Below are 25826 nucleotides of genomic sequence, written 5' to 3'. Positions count from 1 at the left end.
AGAAAAGACATATTTTTGCTCCCACCATCCCAAAAATATGTTGGCGTAGGTAGGGGCACAAGCAGTACCCATTGCTGTTCCTCTTTTCTGTAGGAAAAAGCCATTATTAAAGGTAAAATAATTGTGTTTGAGTACAAATTGGAGTAGGTGTAATACAAACTCATCATGTAATCTGTCTTCCTCTGATCCCATAGTAAGGAACCACCTCACTGCTTCTAAGCCCAAATCATGTTCAATGCATGTGTACAATGATTCTACGTCCGCCGTTACCAACCATGTTTCAGATGAGATATGAATGTTTTCCAATCTTTTGAGTACATCTGTGGTATCTTGGACATAGGATGTTATTTGAGTTAGATAGTTTCTCAATCTGTGATCTACAAACTGACTTGCTTTTTCAGTGAGACTGTTTATCCCTGAAACGATTGGTCGGCCTGGGGGATGTTGTTTGTTCTTGTGAATTTTGGGGATCAGATAGAAGGTTGCCACTGTAGGTTTTGTAACTTTAAGAAAGTTGTACTCTTTATTGTCTATGATGTTATCATTTTTGGCCCCTTGTATCAAGTTAATATACTTGTTCAAGTAATCTTGAGTTGGGTTGTACCCCAATTTTGAGTAACAACTCTGATCTCTTAATTGCTTATCTGTCTCCAATCTGTACATGTTCATAGGCCACAGAACAATGTTGCCCCCCTTATCTGAATTTCTTATGATGACGTCTTGCCAGGATTGCATATCTTTTAATGCCTTACGTTCTTTCAATGTTAAATTCTGATTGGCATTTCTGTTATTTTCAGGGATAGACATTATCTTTGCACAGACAATATCATTGTAGACTTGTAGTTGGGAGCACATTTTGGGCATAAAAGAGGATTTGTTTTTAATTTTATTTCTCCAATTGTCCCTTGTTTCAGTTGATGTTTGCAGTTCACCTGTTTCAGTTACAGTTTGCATTTCACTTTCAGAGAGGAGAATCTCTAAATTTTCCAAAGTGGTTCTTTCTTCGTCAGAGAGTGAATCTGAGTCACTTCCATTTTTAGTTAGATGGAATCTTTTCAAAGCAATCTTCCAGAGGAAAAGTTGAATGTCTTTAATTATTTCGAATCTGTCTGTTACAGGGGTAGGACAGAAGGTCATGCCTTTTGTGAGAACCTCTATATCTCAAAGAACCTGTAATCTCAAAGATCTAATCAGCCCTAGCCATCTGCAAAAGAAAAAGACAGCTACGGCCTTTACTAAAGGATCCTTCAAATGTGGCACATGTTCAACATGTTGTCACATGGTGAAAACACATACAGTAAAGGACAGATTCAACAAAACCCACAAAATAAATTCACACATTAACTGTCAAACAGAGGGAATTATATATGCAATCAAATGTACATGTAACCTATTTTATATAGGGATGTCAACTAGAAAAATAAGAACAAGATTGCAAGAGCATCTTAGAAACATCAAAAATGCAGTAAAAGACCAACAAGCAGGAAAACAACTAACATCAGTAGCAAGACATTTTATGAAAAAACACAATTGTAGACAAAGTGATCTGAAATGTTTTGGCCTACAAAAAATAAATCTGGGTATAAGGGGTGGAAACTTAGAAAACAAACTACTACAAGCAGAAAGTAGATGGATTTTCTTAATGAACTCAGTCCAACCCTCAGGTCTTAACGAGAATAATAATTTCTCTTCTTTCTTGTAAAGATTGTGATTCACAATCCCATAGGACCCCAAGTGTGAGGTTAATACTCATAACCCTATAGGACCCCAATCGGGAAATATTATACAACCATTAATCTGAATGGCTAAATGAATGCGAAGACTACTGTCAGTACCTGTCGAATTAGTTTTTTATGTATATCAAGATCACATGCCAATGGGAACTATCAAATGTAGGACCTAACAATATACAACAAAAAGAACATATTCCTATATAAAAAGATTAATTACTACAGCCACCAAATGTAACATTGTAATGGCTAGTAGACACAACACTGTCACAATCATTTCTGGGGCAAACCCCTAGACTAAGTTCAATTCACTCAACTTAAGTAAATATCAAATAAAATTGAAACTTTGTAGTAAGTTTTATATCACACAATAGATACCATCACTTAATAATAAGAGTATCTACACTAAATCTTTTTAACTCTTAAGTTAACCCGGCACAAACACAGTCACATAACTAGACTGATTTATACGTATTAAAACAAACACAAACATCCAGCTAGCACTTGTGCACAAGACACTCTATTTTTGCATCTTTTGGTTGATTATTCACTTCTCTCTATATATAATTTTTATAATTTTTATTTATTTTTTTACCACTAATTTGCCATAAGCAACACAATTTCTGACATAAGCACTGCACATTTATCTAGCAATTAATAACATAATGTTACATTTTAAAATGTAGTTAATAGTAGTCATCTCTATCAAAGCAAGTTAAAAGCAAGGAAAACAGGATGACAATAATAATTTTATTATCTCTGAAAATAAAAAATAAAAAATTGCTTTTACAAAACATATATCCCAATAAACAACGTTATGGGAATAAATATCACAATAGTTCAAAAACCGCGACCAAATGGCCTTTAATAACAGATTGACAGTTCTGATAGGAATACACCAATGAATTGCAATGTATTAATAACACTATGCAGCCTCCACCAGCATGATACGGGGATCCAATAGAAAGCATTGAGAACTGTGACGTCATCAGAAGGGCGGGACCCAAAATCCTTTAAATAATCAGTCAGTGAGCGGCGCGCTCACCCTTTGAGAAAGCCGTTAGGGCGAAACATGTTAGGGACGTTAGGGAATTGGTGAGGAGTCCTGGAGCTCCTGTATTTTTTAGATGAGCCTTAGAATGCTATAGTATCAAACCTGCTCTAAGTTTATTTATATATTAGCCTTTGGTGGTTATTAATCTGGTTAGAATTTTACTAAGTTGGTTCTTTACATGCTCGATAATTACTTAAGAGACTTGATGCGCAAAACATACTAAATCTGTATATCTAGTTTTGGGGCAGAACTGTGAGAGCCACTCGACACAGATATAATTTTACCTGTAAACTGGGAACCAAATATTTGATAAACAATACGGGCATATAACCTAAAGATTACCGGTTAAATTATATCCACTCCATCGGCTATATACCGGGTGGTGTGGTTAGCAGTAACCCCAATTGAACCGGTTTAACCGGTAGTGCATGACTGGGCTGAAATTAAACAGCTTTTGTGTTTCGAGTGAGCTACACCTAAAACTCTTTACATAATCAGAGAACAGCTCTGTTACCCATTGGCAACAACTGCCACACTACAGTTACAAATTTACATGCAAAATGTGTCTTTATCAGTGATTTAAATTGTAACACAGCATACTCAAAACGAAAAGACAGAACCGTACATGAGTAACAATAGTGTGTATGTTATTTATTAATGAGGATTAACACAGCCTGAAAAATAAGATATAAAAAGTGCACATTTATCTCTTTTATCCAATTGATAATAGCGGCTACATTATAAATATAGGTTTATAAGCTGCTGATATGTGGACTATTAACCTATTATTAAATCTGACATTTTGAATGCATTGGGTTAAAACTGCTGACTACAGTACCATTAACTTCGTTAACAAGATTCAAGGTAATCTTATCATCCCACGTCAGCATAAAAAGCGTACTATCCACCAGCAAACAGCATTAAGGTAACACAATAGAAATAGAGCTGTATTAACCACAGGTTTAATTGAAACACACAGTAACAGATGTGTATGACCAAGTAATATCTTATTAAGATTAATATTATTTAAGACTATTTCAGAATATTTAATTCTGTTAGGTCCATTACACGGATATAAACACACAACCTTTACAGGACCTCTTGTTATAAGTGTGCATCAGGTTCATTAACTTGCTGCAATAATACTTTAGAAGGTTTCCAGTACAAACCAGAACCCACCTGGCTAGAATCTACTTATACAGAACAGGCCGACCACTGAGTCTTTAGCATCTAAGTGTGTTTTTAAATTTTATTTCCAGTGTTCTATATTAAGTTTGACTCAATAAAAGTTATGTTTTAACGTGGAACACGCAAACTCACTAGACCATCAGTAACTCTATTTTGCCTAAAGGAACTAGGTCTTTCATACTATCTAGAACTATACCCTATATTAACCCCCAAGAGTGCTATACATGTAGTCTGTCGAGTTAGAGCCTACCTCTACCTAGTTTCACATGTTGAATACTACACAGCACCTTCAGCAGTCCATATCTGTATAGGGGAATTATTCCCATATATATTAGGGACAAATTGGGGCCAAATAGGGAATTAGAGATATTTAAGCCACTATAGGCTAAGTAGTGCCGTTGATACCCCCTCTCTCTAGCAAAATATGTGAGAATAGCAATGGATCTTAGTTACAACCTGCTAAGATCATAGAAACCTCAGGCAGATTCTTCTTCTATTTACTGCCTGAGATAAAATAGCACAACTCCGGTACTATTTAAAAATAACAAACTTTTGATTGAAGAAAATAAACTAACTTGGAGCTTGGTACCAAAACGGAAACTCTCAATACTTACAACATCCATTGAGCATCAACCTGATCGTGTCTCACACTTACCTCATATGATTGGGGGGGTGTCTTGTAAGTAGCATATATAAGCCTTAGTGAATATCGACTATTTTGAAACCCTTGAACTGTTAAAGACTAAGCATCACATCAATTTTGGATTATTATTCATGTTATCAGCATTACTCACTTGCAATATAGAATTATTATCATCATTTTTTGTTTTTAGGTTCTCATTTTGAAAAAAAGGAAAAACATAATTTATGCTTACCTGATAAATTAATTTCTTCTATGGTAAGACGAGTCCACGGATTCATCCTTTACTTGTGGGATATTATCCTCCTGCTAACAGGAAGTGGCAAAGAGCACCACAGCAGAGCTGTCTATATAGCTCCTCCCTTAGCTCCACCCCCCAGTCATTCGACCGAAGGTACAGGAAGAAAAAGGAGAAACTACAAGGTGCAGAGGTGACTGAAGTTTAAATAAAAAAAAATATAATCTGTCTTAAAATGACAGGGTGGGAGGTGGACTCGTCTTACCATAGAAGAAATTAATTTATCAGGTAAGCATAAATTTACTTTTCTTCTATAAGGTAAGACGAGTCCACGGATTCATCCTTTACTTGTGGGATACAATACCAAAGCTACAGGACACGGATGAACGGGAGGGACAAGACAGATGGTTAAACAGAAGGCACCACTGCTTGAAGGACTTTTCTCCCAAAAATAGCCTCCGAAGAAGCAAAAGTATCAAATTTGTAAAATTTGGAAAAGGTATGAAGCGAAGACCAAGTCGCAGCCTTACAAATCTGTTCAACAGAAGCATAATTTTTAAAAGCCCATGTGGAAGCCACCGCTCTAGTAGAGTGAGCTGTAATTCTTTCAGGAAGCTGCTGTCCAGCAGTCTCGTATGCCAAACGGATGATGCTTTTCAGCCAAAAGGCAAGAGAGGTAGCCGTAGCTATTTGACCTCTACGTTTTCCAGAATAGACAACAAACAAAGAAGATGTTTGACGGAAATCTTTGGTCACTTGCAAGTAAAACTTCAAAGCACGAACCACGTCCAAGTTGTGCAACAGACGCTCCTTCTTAGAGGAAGGATTAGGACACAGAGAAGGAACAACAATTTCCTGATTGATATTCCTATTAGTAACAACCTAAGGAAGGAATCCAGGTTTGGTACGCAAAACCACCTTATCAGCATGGAAAACAAGATAAGGTGAGTCGCATTGCAATGCAAATAGTTCAGAAACTCTTCGAGCCGAAGAGATAGCAACTAAAAACAGAACTTTCCAAGATAGAAGCTTAATATCAATGGAATGCATAGGTTCAAACGGAACCCCTTGAAGAACTTTAAGAACTAAATTCAAACTCCATGGCGGAGCAACAGGTTTAAACACAGGCTTGATTCTAACTAAAGCCTGACAGAACGACTGAATGTCTGGAACATCTGCCAGACGTTTGTGCAGTAGAATTGATAAAGCAGATATCGGTCCCTTTAAGGAACTAGCTGATAGCCCCTTCTCCAATCCTTCTTGGAGAAAAGACAAAATCCTAGGAATCCTGATTTTACTCCATGAGTAGCCTTTGGATTCGTACCAATAAAGATATTTACGCCATATCTTATTATAAATTTTCCTAGTGACAGGCTTTCGAGCCTGAATCAAGATATCTATGACTGACTCCGAGAAACCCCGCTTGGATAAGATCAATCGTTCAATCTCCAAGCAGTCAGCCACAGAGAAACTAGATTTGGATGCTGGAATGGACCTTGAATCACTAGGTCCTGTCTCAGTGGCAGAGTCCATGGTGGAAGAGATGACATGTCTACCAGGTGGCCACGAAGGTGCTATCAAAATCGCAGAAGCTCTCTCCTGTTTGATTCTGGCAATCAAACGAGGAAGGAGAGGAAATGGTGGAAACACATAAGCCAGGTTGAACGAACAGGGTACTGCTAGAGCATCTATCAGTACTGCCTGAGAATCCCTTGACCTGGACCTGTATCAAGGAAGTTTGGCGTTCTGTTGAGACGCCATCAGATCCAATTCTGGTGTGCCCCATTGCCGAATCAATTGTGCAAACACCTCCGGATGGAGTTCCCACTCCCCCGGAAGAAAAGTCTGACGACTTAGAAAATCCGCTTCCCAGTTCTCCACTCCTGGGATATAGATTGTTGATAGATGACAAGAGTGAGTCTCTGCCCATCGAATTATTTTGGTAACCTCTATCATCGCTAGAGAACTCTTTGTTCCCCCCTGATGATTGATATATGCTACAGTCGTGATATCGTCCGACTGGAATCTTATGAATCTGGCCGACGCCAGCTGAGGCCACGCCTGAAGCGCGTTGAATATCGCTCTCAGTTCTAGAATATTTATCGGGAGGAGAACCTCCTCCTGAATCCACAAACCCTGTGCTTTGAGGGAATTCCAGACTGCACCCCAGCCCAATAGGCTGGCGTCCGTCGTCACTATGACCCACGCTGGCCTGCGGAAACACATTCTCTTGGACAGATGATCCTGTGACAACCACCAAAGAAGAGAGTCTCTGGTCTCTTGGTCCAGATTTATCTGAGGAGATAAATCTGCATAATCCCCATTCCATTGTTTGAGCATGCATATTTTGCAGTGGTCTGAGATTACCTCCATACACTGAGCCACTGACGGCCGAGGAATGGAATGAAGAGCTCGGCAGATGGATAAAATCTTTGATTTCCTGACCTCCATCAGAAAAATTTTCATGTCCACCGAATCTATCAGAGTTCCCAGGTATGGAACTCTTGTGAGAGGGATAAGTGAACTCTTTTTTTTTTTATTTTACGTTCACCTTCCACCCGTGAGATCTTAGAAAAGCCAACACGATGTCCGTGTGACACTTGGCTAGTTGGTAAGTCGACGCCTGGATTAAGATATTGTCCAGATAGGGCGCCACAGCTATGCCTCGCGGCCTTAGAACCGCCAGAAGGGACCCTAGCACCTTTGTGAAAATTCTGGGAGCTGTGGCCAACCTGAAGGGAAGAGCCACAAACTGGAAATGCTTGTCCAGAAAGGCGAACCTGAGCAACTGGTGATGATCTTTGTGGATAGGGATGTGTAGATGCGCATCCTTTAAGTCCATGGTGGTCATATATTGACCTTCATGGATCATCTGCAAAATAATCCGAATGGTCTCCATCTTGAAGGATGGGACTCTGAGGAATTTGTTTAGGATCTTGAGATCCAAAATTGGTCTGAAGGTTCCCTCTTTTTTGGGAACCACAAACAGATTGGAGTAGAACCCTTGCCCCTGTTCTGTTTTCGGAACTGGGCAGATCACTCCCATGGTATATAGGTCTTCTACACAGCGTAAGAACGCCTTTTTTTTTTGGTCTGGTTTACAGACAATTGAGAAAGATGGAATCTCCCCCTTGGGGGAGAATCTTTGAAATCTAGAAGATACCCCTGGGTTACGATTTCTAAAGCCCAGGAGTCCTGAACATCTCTTGCCCAAGCCTGAGCAAAGAGTCTGCCCCCTACTAGATCCGGTCCCGGATCAGGGGTTACCCCTTCATGCTGTCTTGGTGGCAGCAGCGGGCTTCTTGGCCTGTTTACATTTGTTCCAAGTCTGATTAGGTCTCCAGACTGACTTGGATTGAGCAAAATTCCCCTCTTGCTTTGCGGCAGGGGAAGAGGAAGAGGGACCACCTTTGAAGTTCCGAAAGGAACGAAAATAATTTTGTTTGGTCCTCATCTTATTTGTCTTATCTTGAGGAAGGGCATGGCCTTTTCCTCCAGTGATGTCTGAAATGATCTCTTTCAGTTCAGGCCCGAATAGGGTCTTACCCTTGAAAGGGATGGCTAACAGCTTAGCTTTTGATGACACATCAGCAGACCAGGACTTAAGCCATAACGCTCTACGCGCTAAAATGGCAAAACCTGAATTTTTCGCCGCTAATTTAGCCAGTTGAAAAGCGGCATCTGTAATGAAAGAATTAGCTAGCTTGAGAGCCCTAATTCTATCTAGAATATCATCTCATGGGGTCTCAACCTGAAGAGCCTCCTCCAGAGCCTCGAACCAAAAGGACGCTGCAGTAGTTACAGGAACAATGCACGCTATAGGCTGGAGAAGAAAACCTTGATGAACAAATATTTTCTTCAGGAGACCCTCTATTTTTTTATCCATAGTATCTTTGAAAGCACAACTAACCTCAATAGGTATAGTTGTATGCTTAGCCAGGGTAGAAATAGCTCCCTCCACCCTAGGGACCGTCTGCCACGAGTCCCGCATGGTGTCTGATATGGGAAAGATTTTCTTAAAAGTAGGAGGGGGAGCGAACGGTATACCTGGACTATCCCACTCCTTAGTAACAATGTCCGAAATCCTCTTAGGGACCGGAAAACCATCAGTGTAGGCAGGAACCTCTAGAAATCTGAAAATTTTACACAATTTCTCTGGAACTACAATAGGGTCACAATCATCCAGAGTCGCTAAAACCTCCCTGAGCAATAAGCGGAGGTGTTCTAGTTTAAATTTAAAAGCCGTCATATCTGAGTCTGTCTGAGGGAACATATTTCCTGAATCAGAAATCTCTCCCTCAGCCAGCAAATCCCTCACCCCCAACTCAGAGCATTGTGAGGGTACATCGGATATGGCTAATAAAGCGTCAGAGGGCTCAGCGTTTGTTCTCACAGCAGACCTACTGCACTTCCCCTGCAACCCAGGCAGCTTAGATAAAACCTCTGTGAGGGTAGTATTCATAACTGCGGCCATATCTTGCAGGGTGAAAGAATTAGACGCACTAGAAGTACTTGGCGTCGTTGTGTGGGCGTTAATGGTTGTGACACTTGGGAAGAATCAGATGGCATAACCTGATTCCCTTCTGACTGAGAATCATCCTGCGACATACTTTTAGTAGCTAAAATATGTTCTTTGCAATTTATTTAGTGAAAAAAATAATCTTAAAAAACGGTACTGTGCCTTTAAGAGAAAAAAAGCATACACGTTCTGCAAAACAGACCTTTCAGTGCATGAGGGACACATTCTAAGTGGAGATTCCACAATGGCTTCTAAACATATTGAACATTGACTTTCCTCAATGTCAGACATGTTGAACAGGCTAGTAATGACTATAAACAAGCATGAAAACACTTTTCCAAATTTTTGCAAGCAGACACAATATATGTAGTTAAGATTGCCCCACAAGGAATTTTAACATTTAACCCTTTGATGTGCAAACCGGATTGAAATTAGGCCTAAATCCGGAAAAAAAAAACCTCAGCACCTTGCCACAGCCCTGCTGTGGCACTACCTGCCCTCAGGGATAGTAAATATGGGGAAAAAGCTTCGATTTGGCCCAAAACATTCACAAGGGCCCTCAGGAGTTAGAGCTTTCTGCTTGCTGAGAGAAAATAACTGTGCATCTGAGGCACGAAAATAGGCCCCGCCCATCTCACTCGATGTCTCTACAGCCTCAAAGAATCGCACCAGGGCGGTTTTCAACTAGCCATGTGGGTTCTGAGACCCAAAAAAATAAGCCAAGTGTACCCTCAATAAAGTTGCCCAAAAACGTTATTGCCCACAAAACGTTAAACAGCACTCCCAGTTCATAATACGTTTGCCCACAAACATTTACAACTCAGTGTCAACCATTTTTGTAATTAGCCCCTTTTGCAAGCTTAGTAATACCCTTCTTATAGCTCTTAGGATTACTGCTTACCCTCATGGGGATACTGGCAGCCTTTCTGAAATACACACTCTCTCCAGAAAAATATGACTGAACATACCTCACTGCTGCATAGCATGAAAACATTCCTCACACTGAAGTTTCCTGTACTCCTCAGCCTCTGTGGGAACAGCACTGGACCTTAGTTACAAATGCTAAAATCATCATCCTCTACGCAGAAGTCTTCATCCATCTGCTGCCTGAGAGTAAATAGTACACACCGGTACCATTTAAAATAACTAACTATTGCTTGAAGAAATTAAAAACTAATATTTTATCACCTCTTTCACTTTACCCTTCCTAGTACTTAGAGTAGGCAAAGAGAATGACTGGGGGTGGAGCTAAGGGAGGAGCTATATAGACAGCTCTGCTGTGGTGCTCTTTGTCACTTCCTGTTAGCAGGAGGATAATATCCCACAAGTAAAGGATGAATCCGTGGACTCGTCTTACCTTATAGTAATCATTACAGCTATTAGTATTGTTATCTTTAGAAACTTTACTATCATTATTGTAAGGTTTTTATTTGATCAGTAAATTCCCTTTGTGACCAAATATATTTGTGGTGGGCACACTAACTGGCGCTGAATTCCTTCCAGCACGCTTCTTTACACTTATATATATATATACACACATATGTGCACTGGAGCCCTTTGCAGTCAAATAGCTGAAAACATGAAAAATTATATTTATGCAATATAAATTTTTAAGTGTTAAACTGTATATATTTCACATTCCAATGTTTTGACATTGGGGAATATGTATTATATAGGTATAAATATATATTTTTACCATAAAACCATCATATATAAATATGCATTTAAGAATAAAAAGAACATATTTTGCTATGTGAAGAACATTGGAATGTGAAATATTCATATTTCCTGTCAGGTTAGCACATTGGAGAAAACATTATTCGGTTTGAGCGACTAATAGGTGTTAGTTCTCCCCCCCATGTTTTGCACTCCATTGAAGTCAGTCTATGGGGGATTACGGGTCGTGATATTCCAAATCCGGCTTTTTGTGCATGTCGGGTTAGCGCTCAAGCAAAAACTTTTTTACTTTCAACTTGTAATATGCTACCCAATGCGCGCAAAAAGCTTACACTTAGCAGAGTTAACGCATGAGCAGGAAAGATAAATAGCGCTCCACTCGGAATCTAACCCATAGTCATTTTATTTGATCTTTATTGTGAATTGCTCCAGTGATGCCTTATGGATAATTTCTGTCTTGGCTCAAACAAGCTCTGTTTTTCATATGCCCCATAGTTAGAGTGCCTTAATATGAAACTTCCTATAGTCATTGCGTGCGGATCTACTTAAGGAGGATTTTTTCATGTCTATAATTGTGAAATTAGGATGTGTATTTCTCTTTTCCCCATGTGTAAATGTGTGAGCTTTTATAGCAAATGCCTAGTTTGCTTTAGTTACATTTGTGGAGCTACTGAGGTCTGTGAGTTAGGCTGTGCATAAGTTACGTATACCCTTTCTGATCTAGATAGCCCTAAAAAGTCAATCTAATAATTTTGTAGACTGATTAAAGGGACATAAAAAACAACATTTTTACTTCTACTATCTAATTTTATTTGTTCTCTTGGTATCCTTTGTTGAAAATAATACCTTGGTAGGCTCAGGGGCAGCTATGCATAACTGCTGCTCTTCTCATTGGTTCAGTTAGTTCCAAGTAGTGCATTGTTGCTACTTTAACAAAGGATACCAAGACAACAAAGCACATATAATAATAGAAGAAAACTGGAAAGTTGTTTTAAATTATATGCTCTATCTGAATCATGAAATAAAGAAATTAGGTTTCATATCTCTTTAATCTCAACTTTTTTATATTTTTTTTGTTTTTTAGTTTTTTTCCAGCATACTATTACATGAAAGTGGATAGGAGATATACCTGGAGAGTGACTCCTTATATAGATGTTTATAATCTCAGGATTGTGTAATATCTTTGCGGCTATGCTCTATCATTTACTTTGCCATGAAGTTATAATACTTATGTCCTAAACCTGAGTGGTTTAATCTGTTTTTCAGATCAATTACATTAACTGGTGGGGAAGACCCTAGCAGTTGACCCAGGTAAAACTGTTAGCAGAAATGCTCCACATGATTTGATATAGACTTTGAGTATTAAAATATCTGACTTAAGTCTGCTTAATGATACTTTATAGTTAGGGATGCACCGAAATTTCGGCCGCAGAAAGTTTTGGCCGAAAATGGCATTTTTGGCTGTTTCGGTTTTCGTTTTTTTTGCCTGTTATTTTCGGTAAAATTATTGTATAGCATGTTTCAAATTTGATGCTAGCCTAGAGCTGCTGTTTAAGTTTATTACTTGACTTACTGTTCTGCATATAATGAGTTTTCTAGGACTATACTTTATTTGGATAATTGGTAAAAAAAACAAACTGTTAAATATGATTGTTACATAGAACTAAATGAAGAATAATACAGTATATTAATATTTATAATTGTTTTAAGTAGGGATGCACCAAAATTTTGGTCGCAGAAACATATGGCCAAAAATGGCATTATTTTTTGCCGTTTTTTTTTTTCTTGGTAAAATTATTGTGTAGCATATTATTGTGTTAAGATATATTTGTTCAGTTTTAGCGTGTTACTTTCAATAAAAGGGTGGGCTTTTTTTATTGGCTCTAATTATGCAAAAAAATAAAATAAAAATGATTAATTTGAAAAAATACATTTTCGGTATCAGTTTCGGTTTTCGGCCAAGTGCATCCCGGATTTTCGGATTCGGTTTCGGTCCAGAATTTTCATTTCGGTGCATCACTATTTATAGTTTATAGTGTAATCTCAGTATTCTAGAAATGAATACTGTCTAATCTTCCTTCACAGCTGTCTCATAAGATCTGATAAAGACCAGCTACTCATTTTTCTTATTAGCACTAGCTTAGATAATTATGATATTGGTGTCTCATATTCAAGTGGCTTGTTCGGTATTAATCTAAGATATGTTGTGGCCAGTGGCCAAGTGGTCTCTTGACTCTCCAGATCACATAAAGTACAATATACAAAAGTGGCCTTATCTTTTTCCTTACAAAATGCTCCTGAATGTTCATACTAGGCCACAAGTTGTGGCCTCCATTAGTCCAATCACTAACTTCTTAACAGAAGAAACTGAGTAAAGACAATCAGTGTCATCTAATTCCACATATGACTGCATTCATTCAAAGAAGATGAAGAAAATTAAATAATAAGTTTAGGATGAAGACATTTTAGACATTTTTAATAAAATATCAACAACCCGATCAAACAATCCTATCTTCTTCTAAATTGCTGCTCAGCCAACAAGCTGTCAGATGCAAAACAAATAATCTGGGTTCTTGTAACAGTTAGCCTAGATGTCCACAGCCATCTTGACTATGAAAATTTACAGAAGGACAGAGATGGGATGATGGGAATATATAAGCTAGAGGGTGTCTACCATGATAAAAAAAAACAACTAACAAACCTCATGACTTGATGACTGTAGTCTGATACCATCTGAAATATTACAGTATAACCAAAGTTAAAGAATGGTAGTCTGCCTTGCAGTGTTTATCCTTGAAATGTAAACTGTGATAGCAAGACCTAAATGGCTTGCAAAAGCCAGCCTAATCACCCTAAATTACAATTCATTTAAACATTCATTACATGTCACTTCATCCAGAAATCACTTAAAAAAAAACAGTAAGCATATAAAGTAATTGCCACTAAAACAGCTCAAACATCCCCAACTTCCAGAAAGCAGTAAACTGTAGTACCTATTATTAAAATACACAGAAACAGATTTTGACAGCAGATAAAAACCAAAAGGCCCATCAAGTCTTCACATATATCTTAGTAAAGCAACATTTCTTAAAGTGATGGTAAACTCTCCCTCTTTTTAACCCTTTAAGGACACAGCTTTCAGGTTGCTCAATTGTTTTATTCCGTCACATGTCCTTAAGAGGTTAAAACCAGATTCGGAATGTTAGTGATATTTTAGATTGAGTTTTATTCATCAATTATAACAAAGATGCGCTATAATTTACTTTTTAATATACTGTAGATATACAATTCAAATACCCCGCACTCTGCTGACCACTTCAAAAGAAAATTTTTCTGTGAGCTAAAAGTTTGAATTGTTCTCCAATCAGTGGTATAGCTACAACAAAAGTGCCATATGGGGAAAACGCTGACTGGACAACAATTCAAACCGTTTGCTCACAGAAAATATGACTTTTGAAGTGGGTGGCGGAGTACGGTGTATTTAAATTTTATATCTATATTAAAAAAGTATGTTATAGCGCATCTTCGTTACACTGATGAATTAAACTCTGTCTAAAATATCACTAACATTCTGGATCTGATTTTAAAAAGGGGAGAGTTTACTATAACTTTAAGATAGTCATATTACAAAAAGCAGCAAACTGCAAAACCAATCATTAAAATACATAAAGTCAGATTTTGGCAGCAGAGAACAACCAAAAGATTGAGTCTGCCCATACGTTTTTTTTTTTTTTTTTATATCTAAGCAATATTTCTTAGGGCAGTCTTCTGGATGTGCCAGGCATTTCTGAATTACTTCACAAGATGTGTCCTTACCACCTACACTGGACGTTTAATATACAAATCAATCACCTTTTTCCGTAAAGAAATGCTTTTGCAAATTACTCTTATACCCACCAACTATCTTTTCTTCTGGCGTGGTTCTTTTTTTATCAAAAACGCTTCCGGCCACAGTTTAATTGAAAACCTTAATATACTTTGAGCTATATACTGTATATTACATATAATGAACAGATATTTGCCCAAGCATATAATTAAACAAAGCTGTCTTGAAGTGCTTAATATATAATGTACCGGTGAGCGCTATTATGGTAGTAAGAGAACTAAAAATAGTCACTTAATAATAAACATTTTGTGACATAATAAATAATTCTCCAACAGACACATTTTACAGTAATATTTATAAATATAAAATCAAATCACCTGCAAGTCCTGGTTTCAGACCTGGTTGTTTGTTCCTCTCATACATTTTCACCATAAAACTGGGTATTCCAGCTACAGTCTTGCCTTGGTCAGATCTTATTGCCCCTCCTCTGAGGGCAGTATGGTATATTCCACGAGGCATGTTAGCCATTTCCTGCTTCACAAGGGAGCCCAAAAACTCTTCAAATGCTGAAAAATATAAATAATTGGAACCACTGTATTGCTTTTCTTGGAAATAATGATCTTCAGTTTACAACCTAGGGTGAAAGAAGTTTATTGTGCATTTTAAAAAGAGCTGACAAGATTTATACATATAAATAAATGAGTTTCCGATATTTGTAGTAATAATATATTCATGAACAAAGGACGTGTAAATATTTTGCTTTTTTTGAGTAGCTAGAAACCTTATCGTAAGTTTTCAAGTAAAAATCAGTGTGCACACAAAGTCTCGTGACTCTCTCAAACACCCCACAATAAAGATGATAGTGCCTAATAAGGCTCCACTATAGTATAGGGAATCTTCTGTTATCATATTTACTACCATTCAGCTGGGCAGAATAAACAACAAAACTCCACCGTGGAGTAAACAGGTATACTCCCAACTCACTACTGGTAAACTAGTCTGACGTACAGCCAAGCAAAAGAGGCAGTAAAGTAATAATAGCAAAAAAATAGGCGCAAGGAAAAAAGATGTGCTCAAAAATAAACCAACACCAAAAATAAAATAAAAAATATATTATATAATAATAATATTATCTGTAAGTATAAATTATGTTTACGAACATCTTTTTTCCACAGTGAAATTAAATCCACAATGCAAATATGGATCCAAAGAACACACAGGGTTGATTTAAAAATAAAAATAAAAAATAAGCTATTAAAAAGACCAACAGGCGAAATCAAAATTATCTTGAGACAACTGCCTGAAGGACTTCCAACCAAAGGCTGCCTCAGAAGATGCAAAAACATCAAAATGATAGAATTTAGTAGAATTATACAAAGAAGACTGAGTAGCTACCTTGCAAATTTGATCAAAAGAAGCCTGATTCATAAAAGTCCAAGAAGTGGTAACTGATCTAGTAGAATTGGCAGTAATACGTTTAGGTCAAGGCTGTTCCACCTCCAAGTAAGACTTATTTATCAAAAGTTTAAACCAGGAAGCCAAAGAAATGGCAGAAGCTTTCTGCTGTTTCCTGAAATCATAAAAGTGAACAAACAATCTAGAAGTTTGTCTGAAATCCTTAGATGTCTCTTCATAATACTTCAAGGCTCCTACAATATCCAAGTTATGAAGAAGCCTCTCCGAAGAATTCTAGGATTAAGACATAATGAAGGGAAAACAATTACCTGACTTATATTTACCAAAGACACATCCTTAGGTAAAAAGTCAATTATAGTCCTCAAAACTGTCTTATTCTGTTTAAAAATAAGATAAGGATGATCACGTGAAAGAGCAGAAAACTCAGAGACTCTTCTAGCAGAAGAGATAGCCAAAAGAAACAAAAACTTCCAAGAAAGAAAAATTGGCTTAATAACAGGTTTAATTCTAGCCAAAGCTTGAACAAAGCTATGAATGTTAGGAAGATTAACAATATTCTTGCGGAACAAAACTAAAAGAGTAGAAATCTGACTTTCAAAGAGCTGGCAGATAAACACTTATTTAAACCATCCTGCAAAAATTACAAAACCCTAGGAATTCTAAAAGAATGCTGGAAAAACACAATCTACACACCAGGATCTGTAATAGGAGTATATCTATGACCCAACAGGAGGAGGCAAAGCCAGGTCCCTGCAACACCTATGGAAAGCTTGTGACTAATTCCTAACAGCTGAAACGTGTAATTTCCCATACTCCAAATGCATCCCTCCAACAAACACTGCACTCTGAGGATAAATGGGCCCCAACTCTGAGAACCCCTCTCACTAAAGAATTACATGTACATCTTCATTCTTCACCTTCCTTCTGTCGAGGCAAAGACGAGACTAGTTTACCAGTGAGGTGGGAGAAGTCTTATAGAGCTTGAGGGTTTTGGGTTTATTTGCCTCCTCCTAGTGGCAGGGAAGAGTAATTCTCTGGAGTAATATATAGTGGACTCTAACCCCCTGTATGAAAGAAAAATCCTTGTGTGTAGTGCTACTACTCCACAGAATTTTCATCCAACTTTTTTCTTTATGCTTAGGAGCCAGCCCCATTTCTGGAGCCCTATATGGCAGCAGTTTTGCAAGAATGTTATCTATGCGCAAAGGCACTAGAAGGCAGCACTATTTCCTACCATGTAGTGCTCCAGATGACAAAGCTAGGTATCTCTTAAACACAGAATATCATGGGAACTAAGCCAATTTGATAATAGAAGTAAATTTCAAACTTTTTAAAAATGGTATGCTCTGTCTGAATCACAAAAGAACATTTTTGGGTTTTATATCCCTTTAAATAAAAACTGTAGTTTCTGTGATCACCTGTGCAGTCGCTCCCTCAGGGGAATCCAGCAGAGACTAGAGTTTCTTTTTAACCACTACAGTATAGTAGCACTACACACAAGGATATTTTTCACTCTATAGCCACTTGTTCCTATATACACTACCCAGCAGAGTAACCAAATAATTGTTATATCTTTGTTTGGATGTATCACTGTGGAGCGGGCAGGGATATAATCTGTGGCTAAAATCTTCTGGATATAATATCATACAGTGGAATATCACTTCCATTATCACTATTTTTGATAATATATTATATACAGCAGAGTGAGAGTAAATCTGATTATGGAAGATCGATTACACCACGGTGGAGTTTTGTTGTTTATTCTGCCCAGATGTGTGGGAGTATATCTGATAACAGAAGATTCCCTATATTAAAGTTGAGTCGGATTAGGCACTATTACCTTTATTGTAGGGTGTTATAGAGATGTTATGATCAGCAGTTTGTATTGATTTCTAAGATTTGACTGCTGATTGTCCAAAGTAAGTACACATGATCTCTTTGAGACCGGACAAGCTGTTGTGAAAACCCTTTATGCACCGGGGCTAATTTATGGAGCTCGAAAACTACTTTTGACCAGTAAGTACTTCAAATTTGTTTTATATCCAGTTATATTGGTCTTATTTTTGAGCACAATATATGGAATCTGCTAAGTAGTTTGCATTTCAGCATACATCATCAAATGTTAGCTGTCTACAGATAACTATGTAATATACATGTCGTTTATAAAATGAACAAATAAAACCTCTATTTAAAAAATGATACAGCACATAGACACCATTGTATTAACTGATGTATAATTCATTTATGAATTTTAATTGTTTATCCTTTATTAAATATTTTACAGTCATTTTAAGCGCTATCTGTGAATGTTTGTGAGTTTATGTCAACAGAGCAAAACCTTATCTTTCAATTATCTCTAAACCTCCTAGGTAGCACATCCAAATACTTAAGAAATCTGTTCTGGTAATAGTGCTCTTCTGACCCAACTACACCCCAGGAAAGTGTTTGATGAGGTATAGAGGGTCATCAGACCATATTTTTGAAAGAGAGGAGCTCTTTCTGTTATATGAGGTGCCTCATACCCCTGTCAATGTTAGTGATTGCCATAAAATTGCAATCACCTAACAGCTGTTTTTAGTGTAAGGGAGTAGTATCTCCCAAGAAGCCCCTAACCCCTGAAGACAGCATACAACAAATAGACAAAAACAGCCCCTCAAACAATGGGTCTTATGTCCCTATAGGCAGAAGTTGATTGCCATAGGAATTTAAATTACCTCTCTACTAGGTGACTGTTAGGATACCATGGGCTCTAAAACAGACATCAGAACCCAATATAAATACCACATTGAGTGACTGAGCACTGTTAAGTAGGGGTCACATTCTCAAGAGCCTATCAGGTGATCATCTGATAATTGATGATTTCCTATTGCATTGATCTATATATAGATATATAGGAAATCACACATTTTCAATGATAATTACTGACTAATACATAATGGTATAATAAAGGTATTCTAATTTATAACTCTGATGTAGATTAATTGATAAACTAAAATGAATAGTTTTCAGTGCACTTTGTCTACATTATAACAAAATGCATAATTAATATGACAAAGAAAACCCTTAAATAAACCAAACTAAGTAAAGGCAAAAATGTTTCTGTTTCACATTAACCCCTTAGGGACCAAAGGACGTACCCTGTACGTTGTCTGTGATTGAAAGCGATTGTGATCGCTTCTAGCCGCTTTAATGTCATTGCAGTGATGCCTCGATATTGAGGCATCCTGCAATAACATTTTCTAGCAGTCCGATGCAGAGAGAGCCACTCTGTGGCCCTCTCTGCATCGCCATTGATGGCCGTGATCATTGGTGGGTGGGAGCTGATGCAGGTAGGCGGCCATCGGTGAAGGAGGAGGGCGGGATCCGCATGCGGGCTGGTGCGCGCGCGTGCACGGGGGCGCGTGCGGAAACCCTACACTATGGCACAATAAATATTAAGAATAAGGTGGAAGAGAGGACTGGGGAGGGTGGGAATTAAAAAGTTAATGGATGTTGAGGGGGGCAGCCAAACAAATTATTTCAAACTGGGTACCCAAGATGGCGCAAAATAAGGTAGAGGGGGAGGGTTAGAGAGCTGTTTGGGGGGGGGGGGATAAGGGAGGATGGGGGCTAAGGGGGGATCCTACACAGCAGAATTATGTTTTTGTTTTTTTTAAAAACACAAATAACTTTTATTTTAGTACTGGCAGACTTTCTGCCAGTACTTAAGATGTGGGGACAATTGTAGGGTGGGGGAGCTGTTTGGGAGGGATCAGGGGCGTGATGTGTCAGGTGGGAGGCTGATCTCTATACTAAAGCTAAAATTAACCCTGCAAGCTATCTAATTAACCCCTTCACTGCTAGCCATAATACACGTGTGATGCGCAGCAGCATTTAGCGGCCTTCTAATTACCAAAAAGCAAAGCCAAAGTCATATATGTCTGCTATTTCTGAACAAAGGGGATGCCAGAGAAGCATTTACAACCATTTGTGCCATAATTCACAAGCTGTTTGTAAATAATTTCAGTGAGAAACCTAAAATTTGTGAAAAAGTTTGTGAAAAAGTGAACAAATTTTTTTATTTATTTGTCAGAAAATGGAAAAGTGCTGTGGTCCTTAAGTGGTTAAAATGCACATTTCATTTTTGAATTTTTATATCCCTTTAAACTGCTGGCCACAACTACAGAAGCATGGTTACAACTTACCATGCTATTGTTTTTCCTTCTGTGCTTGAGTTCACTTCAATTCCGTCCTACTACTTATATTCCTTGAAGGTGCCAAATGCTGAAGCTCTTCCTTTTCATTCTGGGCGCTGTTATCTTCGAGTTGAGATATTCTCATACCCTGTGACAGAAGTGACCATCCACAGATCCCCAGGTTTTTGACAACTTATTTTGTGCTTCAAGTTAACGTGCACAATACAAAGCAGTTGTACATGCAGAATCTGTATTTCTATATATTATTCCTCTACTTTTTATTTTACATATTTTTGTACCTTTAAAACTGTGTAGAAAAATGTAAAGATTTAAATTTGTATTCTGCATGCTAACCCCAAGCCCATGATCCAGTTGTCAAAATGCCAGCAACATCAGTGATCTGTGAGTGTGTACCCCTTCTGTCACAGGTAATGAGAATACCTAAGCTCCGAGATGGCAGCGCCTAGTATGAAGAAGTGGAGCTTCAGCATTTGGCACATTTAAGGAGTTAAAATAGGAGAATAGGTTTTTAAGAGACTGCAGACCTAGGAGGAAATTAGGGTTGCACTGAGTACTTGCACCTGTACTTGTAGTCATACAAATGCTCCGATACTTAAACCAATACCTCCAGATCTTACCCATACGCCATCTTGTGGCATTATTCCAAACTTCATGTTCCCATTTCATTTTAAGCTAGGGTGGAGACTTAACTAAAAATTGTTCACTTTGTTCTGCCAATACAAATTGCTGTTATTTGTATTATTGTAGGTCTGATAGTAGTGCTCCGAAAGCTTCTACTATACAGCTGGAAGCCTACCTGGGAGAGATCACTGTACCTCAATTCAGACAAACCCCTGAAGTACTGGGCAGTTGTTAAACTGAGGTTTAATGGCACAAAAATATATTTCTGCCCATGTAGTAGTGTGGAAAGTGAAAGACTATTCAGCTTAGCGTCAAACATCCTTACTGATAGCAAAAACAGACTAATAGCTGAAAATGTATTCTAATTGCTAGATTGCCTGTTATACTGCTAGTTCTCATCTTGCCCAATTATGCTCAAAACATACTGTACTCTGAGGAACATCCTTAACTTATATAATTTCAGGAAGAGTGTTCATAAGACAAATTAAGTTAATTCCTATGAACACTCAGCCTATAGGACTAGATTTAGATTACATTTGATTGGTAAGCTTAACAATGCTATGTTTCCATTTCCAACTCCATAGACTTTAATGGAGTTGAACATGTAATGAGAGCATTGGTAAAGCTTACCATTCAATGTAATCTATAACATAGTGTTGTTCCCCATGATTAAAAAGTGCACTGTTATATTTTTTTAGTGTATTGCACTTTTGGTTGGTTGTGATTTTTCATATTATGTATTGCTGTTATTCGAGTTTTGACAACTTTGTGACAACAAGCAAATAAAACGTATTATTTCATAATGTCTTTTGAGTTACAGTTCTTCATAATTATAAAGAAGCTATCTTAAATAATTTGTCTGTATTGTTTTTGAGAAATTGGTATTGGCAAGTATTTGAAAAAAAGTATTGGTACTTGTTCTCGGTCTTAAATAATGGTATCGGTGCAACCCTATAGGAAATATAACAAAATTGTTAGTAGTGCCATACTCTTGTGCACAGCAGTTTATAATGTTAATTTAACAAATAGCCTCCCTGGTTAGAGCAAAAAACTAATTTACCCTTAAAAAAAGAAAGATTAACAGGATATGTTTTGAGGTAACTGTAAGAAAACATACTGGGTAAAATACCTAGAAGTATAACAGATTATTAAAGGTAGTGTGAACAATGAGGTAATGGTAGTAAGAATTAGAATACAGCAGCTTAATTATACCATATGTAGCACAAGCTCAAAGAAGGCACATATATATAAGAGGGGTTATCATATGAATATAGCTAATACTATAGAGGAAACAATCAAAATATAGATAAATAAAGAAAAAAAGTTAGCAGTTTGTACAATCTAAAAATCACTGGAGAGATAAAGGGAAAGAGAGCTGTACAAACAATACTCCTGGAGAGCCAGGTTAAAAGGATAACATTTTATCATCAATTTACCTTATTAATAAGACATGTTTTGAACTGTTTAAATTCTATTGGCAAGTAGCTTACCAGGCAAAGCAGAAGGGGGAGTTAGTCCAAGTAACTTTATATATGAAGAACCTGGCACAGAGAGATCCACCTCCTTCTCCTCTTCTTCTTCAGCAATATCAGACTCATCAGGGTGAATCAACTCCGGTCTGGCCTATAGCACAACATAATACTTAAAATTATTTTGAAGCAACAGATTACATTGTGAAGAGATATTGACATTGCTGGCATCATAATATTGAATTTCCAGAAATATTATAATTGACGACTGCTGATGCTATCACCTCCCTTGAGCTCTGATTTCAAACCACTTATTAACCAAACATACTGGCATCTGTGATGGTGACCATCAAGTTGGGCTGCAGAAACCTCATTACACTGGTGTAGCTACTCTTTTTTTTTTTTTAACCAAATGAGATATAATCTTACCTCACATGAAATCCAGGACCGCTAACCATATCTTGTGATAAATTTTTTCTAATCACAGGTTTACGAGCCTGAATCATGGTCTCTATGACCGTTTCCAAAAATCCTGCTTGGATAAATTTAAGCGTTCAATCTCCAAGCAGTCAACTTCAGAGAAACTAGATTTGGATGAAGGAAGGGCCCTTGAAGTAGAAGGTCCTTCCTCAATGGAAAGGAAAAAGGGGGTCCAATGGCACTACTCGTAAATTAAATAAAACTTCCAATAGCTCAAATTCAATAATTGAATATAGTAATTGAAATATACATAGAGCTGGGGGGTGCTGTGTATAGAACAAACTATAGAAATTTATTTAGTGGGGTAAAAGAACCTCCTAATTTAAGTATACACATATAGCACTCAGGAAGTGGGGAATAGGTATAATCTAGAATGAGATCACTGACGTGATCTCATCATATGATGATTGTCCAATCTTATACAAAAATAGAAAGATGGGAGTAATTCATATAAAATTTAACTTTTAATAAGATTAATGTTAAAAATCGGGAAAAAAGGTTACATTAAAAACACACACACACAGAGTCCATGGTGCTACACTTGCAAATTCACAAATATTATTCGGTGTGCAACAATGTGGTCATCTAGACGGTCGATTGGGTATCAGATGACTGAATAAATCATCTCAGAAAGTGAGTAATATCACTGAACTGTTATTGCTGTTACGTGTCTTTGGTAATTTAAAGTTTGCAAATGTGGTTCATGGGTGACCAAATAAATCACTGCTTAATGAATTGGGAAATAATCTTATTTTGGTTGATTGGGTATGACACTATTTGTGGTATGTAATATGATCTTGTATTTATTGGTTGCTGGTTTGATGCAACAAAATGTACCTCTTAAATAAATATAGTACGTGATATATCCTGAATCAGATTAATGTAGTAATATCAATTTAAACACCTGGTTTTTAAGACTGAAATATTTTGATTGATTTCACTAGTATCTTGTTTATCCTTATAGAAATCCACATAGATAATAATGCCTGTGTGCTGTATTTTTGGTATCAATATCCCCACTGTCTTATGTAATTGTTCTAAGTTGTTACGATCTCACTGATATCTGTGAGAATGACAGTGATTATCTTAGGAGTGAGCAAAGCATATGTTTTTCGATCACACAAAATCACATCTATGCAGTTTATGGTAAAGATAGATGTTAATATGAGTCGCAATGCTGTTATGTAATAACAAAGAGATATCACCAAAACAGAAAAATTTAAAAATATTTAGCTGTTTGTAATTGTCATTAAATTGTATACAGCAGGTTTTATTAGTAAACTTGTAATGTTTGTTTGGTTAAGTTATGATACTCATTGTTTTTTGTATTTTAAATTCAGTCTCACAATATTATTAAAAATATTTTATTTGTTCTAATATGTATTTTGAAACTGTTCGGAATTTATTGTGATCTCACAGAAGTTTATGGAAGTAACAGTAATTCGCTTTACAATGTAAAGATCTGCAATAGCATTTGTATGATTTATAACACAAAATGTTAATATCGCTGAGAGTCACAATAATGTTATATAGTAACAGAGAGATATCTCCTAGGTTACAAAATTGCTTAGCTGTTTGTGATTATCTAGTAAATGCTATGCAGCAAATTTTTTATAGTAAGCTTATAATAATTACTTAGTTAAGTAATGATACTCATTGTTTGTTATAGATTCACAGTCTCAAGATATTACTGTCGATCAGGTGCTAATTCTGATATGCACTGTCTCTTAGTTGTTTTAAACATAAAACTAGTCTATATTACACACATATTTTTAAGTTTATGATTTGTTTTTAGGTTAGTGGTTATGAGAGTTGTAAGTAATGTTGTTAAGTAAGTAACAGTAGTGTAACTTTGTACTTATGTTACCATACATTTTTAGCTAACTTCATAATGTATGGTATAGCATTTCAATGTGGCACTTAGAAAAGGAATTTTCTGCAAATCTTAAAACATTAATTGTAATATATTAGACACATTTGTATTTCTTTTGATGAGGTGATGTCACTATTATGGCTTTTCGTTTGAAATGTTTGTTTATTCCTCTGTCTCATTACATTTATAGGTATATGTCAATGCCTACCATGTATCATTACGTTTATCCAATTGTATTGGTAATGTTTTAAACAAAAGTGTTGATACTTTAAAATAATTAATTACTAATTGCTTGCCCAATGGCTGCTTGGCAGCCTCTTTTTAAAGGTTGCAGACACACTATTCTGTAGGTCTATGAATACGGCACACAGCCGAAAAGTGTAAGACCTGTCTGCTGGTCTTATTCCTGTATCTTGGATCTTAACAATTGAATAAAATTGATGTTTTATTGCACCTTGGGACTCTTACCGGATCATCTTTTTTCTTTTTGCACGTTTATGAGCTCTTGAGGGATTGTGAGGAGTCCCCAAAGATCCGGAGTATCCCTTTGCTAAGGAAGTTTGCTGTTTTTCAGTTCCGTGAGGAGCCTTCAAGTTTTTGGCTAAAAATCTTATTGTAGCTAGCGGCATTAGGACTGGATAGCAAGCAGACTCCCCCTTCAACAGTGACCGGTTTGCCGAATTCACTTGGGATTAGTTCTCTACCCTACAAACGTCATCTGAGGCTGAAGCGGATGGTCTAGCAAAGTGGAGGCGTGGTCATACACGCAACGTCATCACAGCTTTCCGGACAGCTTGAGGTGGACGGAGGGTAAAGAGTTTGTGGCGATTTACTTGCACAATTGTGTGTGAGATCGTTTGAAGACATTGGTCTGAAGAAAAGGGGTGAGTGTCAATGAT

At 37.2% G+C, this 25826-nt stretch overlaps 1 protein-coding gene across 1 annotated transcript in view; it reads right to left on the bottom strand.

Moving 5' to 3' along the window:
* FOCAD (focadhesin) overlaps nucleotides 1-25826 on the bottom strand; it is a 1237844-nt gene that overhangs the window by 452404 nt on the left and 759614 nt on the right. The window contains 2 exon segments of the mRNA XM_053702659.1: nucleotides 15250-15438; nucleotides 22596-22728. Coding sequence (XP_053558634.1) covers nucleotides 15250-15438; nucleotides 22596-22728 — 322 coding nt within the window.

Source organism: Bombina bombina, chromosome 2, assembly GCF_027579735.1.
Source record: "Bombina bombina isolate aBomBom1 chromosome 2, aBomBom1.pri, whole genome shotgun sequence".
In the NCBI taxonomy this organism is placed as follows: Eukaryota; Metazoa; Chordata; class Amphibia; order Anura; family Bombinatoridae; genus Bombina; species Bombina bombina.
Note: the sequence above shows the minus strand (reverse complement) of the source record. Positions and strands in the feature narration are given on the sequence as shown.